At 38.7% G+C, this 6,382-nt stretch overlaps 1 protein-coding gene across 1 annotated transcript; it reads right to left on the bottom strand.

Annotated features, from left to right (window-relative positions):
• Positions 1–746: 746 nt before the first annotated feature.
• Positions 747–6,382, bottom strand: LOC105565729 (transportin-3). The gene is made up of 18 exons (XM_012019157.1): positions 5,908–6,382; positions 5,257–5,460; positions 4,974–5,131; positions 4,826–4,898; positions 4,400–4,537; positions 4,100–4,317; positions 3,896–4,040; positions 3,661–3,807; positions 3,338–3,573; positions 3,128–3,267; positions 2,859–3,050; positions 2,473–2,711; positions 2,257–2,397; positions 1,958–2,169; positions 1,724–1,880; positions 1,453–1,620; positions 1,265–1,377; positions 747–1,056 (listed from the first exon to the last, which is right to left on the bottom strand). Exons 1-18 carry the CDS (start codon positions 6,022–6,024, stop codon positions 996–998), a joined length of 2,859 nt encoding a protein of 952 aa, XP_011874547.1. The 5' UTR covers positions 6,025–6,382; the 3' UTR covers positions 747–995.

The following is a 6,382-nucleotide window of genomic DNA, read 5'->3' as shown; positions in this document are numbered from 1 at the left end:
AATTCGAAAGTAAAGGTTAATGTGTCCGATATGATCAAGTTTTGCACTCAGAAATTTCTTTCTTCTTTCAATCTTGTACACTTCTAATTTATCAAAATTCATCCTGTTTTTATACAATATATGTTGGATATAGTAATGTATTTATAAGTGTCGAACTAAAATTACTTCAGCTCTCGGAGTTCTCTCAAAGTACTTACATTACCCATTAATTACGTTTACATTTGGAAATTTTATCGATTTTTTAAATATTGAGTAAATTACTAATTATACTCGGCAACAATTGAAACGTTTTTAAAAAAATCTGGCATTTTTACAAATGATGCTTTATTCCACGTAAATATGATTGGTTCGGTACGATCCAATTAATTTATAAAAAAAATCTTTGATACATATACATACATGTACATCGTCTTAAAGGATTCTATAAGTTTACTATTTATAGTATATGTCTGCAAAAAATATCTAATTTCTATACTCTATTTAAAATGATCTAAAACTGTAGTTTATTAATGTTAAAATAAAAAAAATATTTTCTTCTTTTCTATATGTATAATATTGTCTAGAATAATATAGTAATAAATATTACGTATTTATTATTATATTATTGATATATAATACTATATTATAGGTGTGTGTGTGCGTGTGTGCGTGAGTGTATGTTTCTAATATATAGATTTATATATAACAATTAAAGAAAATTGTTATTAAAAATAAATATGGGGAAAAATAAGGAATTTGGTGATATATACTTATAAAAGTCCCCTTTATCCAAATACAATATATACATACACATGTACATATAGTTTGCAAACATAACTATAGATAGTAAGAACATAAAAAACTGTTGGTACTTTTTCCCTAATATATTTGTACAGCATTGGGACTCACCAGAGCAAGTTTCTTTTTTTTTCGAGATGTCAACTCAAACTTGCTGGAAGATCTTATGAATAATTTTTTGAGAGGAATTTAATAATGTCAATATACAATTAATTGCATTAGTGATACAGGCGCGCAAAATTTCGTAAAGCATTTGTGACGGTTTTCGGTGTGTCTGACCTAAAAATTGTAAAAAAATCGATATTAATCCGTTGAGTTCTGCAAGTTGCTTGAAAAATTTATAGCCATCTCCAATGAAGTAAATGATTAAATCGATTGTTTGTAATGTACAAATATATAAACTTTGTCCGACTTTTCCGTAAAAATCGGTATGAATTTTTTTGATATTATTTATATTTGCGCCAATATGAAGTTGTATGGTATATACCTCGTGACTGTACTATGAAATTCAAGTAGCTGGTCAGGTGTTGCTGTAGGAGCTCCGCCCGCGTTTTGTGATGGCATTGTTTTGATAGCTTCTTCCAACCACTTTGACATGAGCTGACAGAAAACAGAGATATTATTTCTTCATGTAAAATACGGAATATATAATAGACTACACAATAAAATACATACGTCTGCATCGTTTCGGGTAAGTTCTATTATGACATCCGCCACATCAGACAGCATGTAAAAAGACAACTCAAACACTGCAGCGTGTAGTAATTTTATGACTAAAGTTTGACCTTTTTCCCGCGTAATATTTTGTACCAATTGTCGTCGTATCGTGTAGTCTGATCGGTCCTGTAAAACGAAAAATAGAATATAGTTGGAGCAATTCATGTGAATTATACATACATTAGAGAGATTTAATTTTAATGTTTGATTAAAGTTCACAAAGAATTACCTTATAACTGCGGCCACTATGTAAAAGATCATAGAAGAATTTCATTACTGAACTATTAGCATCCCTATGATCCAAACTGCAAGCCATTATAGCACAATCTACAATGCTCCCCATAACGGGAGAATGTAATAAAGGAATAGGGGCTCTTTGAAGAAACCTTTAAAAAGAACGAAACATCAGACAATATTTCAATAAGGAAGGCCACTTGATAGTATTAATTAATTATTGTTATACCTGGCACAGAGTCTGAAAAGATCGTCTACCGTGTCAGGATGATTCTTCAAACCATCTTCCTGTTCAAGAAGGGCGAAAGTGGGGACTATGAAAGCTTGTAACATATTCACCAGATTCCATACACAGTCCGAGTCAGTTGCGTATTCGTCCACCAATATAGAGCCAAGGTACAAGAAACAACTGTGCTTATGTACCGTGTACAATGGTACGATCTGTGCAAAAAGAAGGTATATATATATTTAATAAATATATCAATAGTGGTATAGTCAGGATGTTAGATATCATTCGGAAGTCATTACCTGTTTCACAATTGGCTCGAGCAAGTGGGCAGAATGTTTGCCCACGCAGCGTACCGCAAAACGTATGCAACGGCAACATCTCTCTGTGACTCTCACGTCTCGTTGATATGTTTCACATACATTGGACAGCACAGGCCACATCTACAAATTTGCACGACGAATGTCATTAGCATTAAGAATCGCTTAGTCCCAGGCTTCTTATCATTTCTCACTCACATCAGTGACTACACTTTGACAAGGATGAGGCTTATTAGGGTCATCGAATTGAGGATTAGTATGTTTAAATATAGCGGCTAATCTATCCAGCCATATCACAGGATCAGTCTTTGTTCCTCTCTCGATTTGAACTCTATCCGCCAGAAGTGCCCATAAGGAACTCGCTTGAAAGCAGCACAGCTCTCTTATTGCCGGCGCAATTTCCTCGTATGGCAATTTTGCCAAAATTATTGACACTCCTGTCACAACAATTAGCGCTTTTCATTTAGTTCATCACGAAAAAATTTATGGACACATAAATGAGTACAGATATACGTAATAAGATAATTTACATTTGGCAATCGCGTAACACTTTGTAAATAAACTACCCATAAGTTTTATCCAACCTTTTAGTAGGCCAATAGCTGCGTCATTACTAATAGCAAAATTGTCGAGAGACCGTGCTATTTGCAATAGCCCAGAAAAGTGTGTTGTCATGTGCGCCGGACAAGCTGTACATATACTTAATAACGCGTCCGAAGCGGCGCTTCCTAATCCCTTTTGATTTAAACAGTCTAAGAGGAAATTTAAAACTGGTTCTGAAATGACAAAATACATTTGAATCTATTAAAATTGACCAATTGCCACCCGAACTAATGAATCCGAAGCGTCTTACCTAAAGACTGCGGATGCCTATCTATCCATTCACATAGCTCGCCTAAGAGGAGAATACTGGTATAGCGTACGGCTATATGTGTATTTTCCGGCAAATTAAGAATAGCTTCCACCACTTTTGGTACCACGTCGTTTTCTTCTCTGTTATACGAAAACTCGTTACATTTGGTATCTTTAAATGCTTTGCTTAACGAATACAGAAAGGACGTACGGTAGAATGTTCTTTGCCACCGCCTGCATTATAAAAAGCGCAGCTTCGGTGGAGTCCCAAGTAGGTGTATGTACAGGTTGACCCTGTGGGCCAGGTCCTCCGGTCAATGACGAAAACATTTGTCGGAAACAGTGGCTACTTCCGACCACAAACACTACATCTTTTATTAAATCGGACACGCGATTCCGAAAGTCAGCAAACTCTTCTCCTCCTCCCCCTTCTTCCACGAGACCCAACTGGCAATTAATACATAATTCTAGTGATTATCACTCTATAGCCTGTGAGCTACCATTCAGTAAAATCACGATAGCAAATATACTGACGTGGTCTGGTTCCATTTGACAATGCCTGCAAAGGGCACCGATCAATCTCTCGATGTGAGGTCGGAATACAGTGTTAAAATCATCGTTATTTTTCTGATAAAGGGCTTCTGATAACCGATACCACAAGTTGAAAGTGATCTGCGCAACCTTAACAAAAGATACAATTTAATCAGTAACCACAATATAATTTTATTTATGTAATTTAATAATAAATCGACGTGGATCTTTTAAATACCTCATAATCATGATGACCAACACACGTAAGGACAAGATCCAAAATTTTTATAGCGTAATGCTGCTTTCCATCTTCGCTACCGGTCACCATAGTGTCTAGAAACGTCTCGGCCAGTTCCGTGAATATCCGACAATAATTTATAGACCTGAAATAGATTCAATGATTATGCTATACAAGCGTACTCGAGTAAATTAAATAATTTACTTTTCCATGTCCTCGTGCGCAACAGACAAGTGATATGGTTGTTCTAAATTCATAACACTTGTGAAAAGACACAATTGCAATTGCTGCAACTGCACGCTTATTTCGTTGTCACTATCACGGCTGGTATTGCTATCTTCCCCTAACACTTGCAAAATTACGCAGATGCAGTCGGTAGCCGTCTCGTGAAGTTGCGAAACAGCCATGTGATTGCTGAGTACCTGGAAAGCAGACAGACTCATTCCATAAAGGACAGAGAGCAATCGGTTGTTCAAAAAACACTATCAGTTTCAAGAGACTCACTTGCAAAGCATAAACGACTACCTCGCTCGAGGGTACAGCTTTAAGTGGTATTGCATGAACGGTTATCCAACTGGTAAAACATCGCAAAATAGTGATTTGGATTTGTAAATTATCACCGCTGTTTTTTAGGCACATTTTCTGCAATTACACTACATATGAAATACCAATGTTAAAACAAAATGCGTGCACGTACACGATTGTGTACAAATTTGAAATAATTTTGTAATATACATGTTTACGTGAAAGGAGTTATTGGGACGATGCGCGGATTCTATGCGAGTGCGATCGATTTACAGTTTTATGAGGGATTGGGTGGGCAGTTAGATCGCGAATAAAGAAATGGAGACGAGTTAGAATGAATTTCGCAGAAAATCAAACTGACATGTACATTACGAAAATTATGCGCGGGATCAATGTTACACGTACCAGAAACTCTGTCATAGTATCCGCATTCGCATTGAGTTCATGCAATATATGCTGTCTATGATTAGCACCCAGCCTGTACAAAAAGAAACTTAATTGTTTCGACTGTCATTATGCGACACAACATAAGCAACGAGATACCGCACTGTACCTGAGCGATCGTGAATTTACTTCTTCTGGAAATACCGTCATTATTTCAAGTAGTGGCCATAGGTGCGCGGTGTTTCCTCCAAACCTATTAATTAAATCTACCACTGGCTTCTGCCAGGAGGACATTTGTAGGGCCAGATCTGTTAGAGCTAAGCATAACTGTAAGCGTGAAAATTTTACGCCATTAATTAAGGCTCGGACAATAATCCGTACAACAAGCGCAAAGTTATAGAAACCTTTTAAAACACGCGAAAGCAGTCTTACAAACGACTATGCACAAATACCTGAGTAACAATGGCAGAATTAGTATGTTCATTGATTTGCGATATATGTTCCATTAACGAATCTCGCAACGATGTGTGAGCCTCCTGCGGTAACTCGTGGAAGGAGAGCTGGATCTTGGTGCGCATCGTTTGTGCAGCAAAGTAACAAGACTCTACATTTCGTTTCTGATGTAACATTTCATCTGCGATTTTCCATGCAAATACCTATAAAAACATACATACATAAGAAATGTACAAGTAACAAGCTCTTGGTCACGAAACGTGATCAATAATTTGTCCCGTGGGACAAGGAATGTTGTACATTACAGTTGTTAACGGAGCAATTGATAGAAAGAGAAATATCGGTCGCGCAGATGCGAAAAGCGCGAGTGAAAATGCGGAAACTTTAAGAAAGCGTTGCGGGCCTGGCGTGAAATTTAGTTTGCTCGCTTTGCAACGGGACGTACGAAATTTCTTCCTATGACAGTGTGATAATCCTCCCCTTTAAGGTTAGAGAGCGGCTTCCCATATTTTTGACTCGCGACGCCGTTAACGCGAGCGTATCGTGGAACACGCCCGCGTTCGACGTCAGAACGCGAACGGTTGAACCTGGGAGAGGCGCGGGAGGGAACGCGAACGTATAACGATATCGTAGGCGATCCGTGTGCTCACCGATCTCTGCAGTTCTCCCAGCCATAATGACGCTTTTCCTGGCTCGGCCGGATTTGTGTTGTTATATAAAGAGAACACGGCCTGGTAGACGGTCTCCAGGTTCGGCGGCGAATCCATGTTTCAGAGAGTTGCCGGGCGCCGCGAAATCCCCATGCAGTCAGATCCCGGTTGACAAACGGATGCAGTCGCGCGAGGCCGAGCCGCCAGCCGTACCTTTCTCGCTGCGATCTGCGGAAACCTAACCTCCAACGGGCAACGGACGGTGTCGGGCGGTGCAGCGCGAAGCCGTCATGGCAATTTAGCCTCCGCCTAGCTGCCACGTCTCGTACATTAGAAATGCACGCGCGTTACGCGCGTGGAACGCAAATTATGAAATACGCACGACGAGTGGGAACAGAAGGGAGGAAATTTTGAAAAAAAGTACCGAAAGTGCAGCCGAAAAGAATAGACGTCGGGGTGCCGTCCCGCACCTTCC

Source organism: Vollenhovia emeryi, unplaced genomic scaffold (genome assembly GCF_000949405.1).
Source record: "Vollenhovia emeryi isolate VEMERY1.0 unplaced genomic scaffold, V.emery_V1.0 DF939149.1, whole genome shotgun sequence".
NCBI lineage: Eukaryota > Metazoa > Arthropoda > Insecta > Hymenoptera > Formicidae > Vollenhovia > Vollenhovia emeryi.
This window is presented reverse-complemented; position numbering and strand designations above follow the sequence as displayed.

Coding starts and splice junctions, on each gene's coding strand:
- LOC105565729 (XM_012019157.1), bottom strand. CDS start 6,024: ATGGATTCGCCGCCGAACCTGGAGACCGTCTACCAGGCCGTGTTCTCT. Junction 4,899..4,973: donor GTAAATTCACGATCGCTCAG/GTACAGTGCGGT, acceptor CTTTTTGTACAG/GCTGGGTGCTAATCATAGAC. Junction 2,712..2,858: donor AGCTATTGGCCTACTAAAAG/GTTGGATAAAAC, acceptor TTGTTGTGACAG/GAGTGTCAATAATTTTGGCA.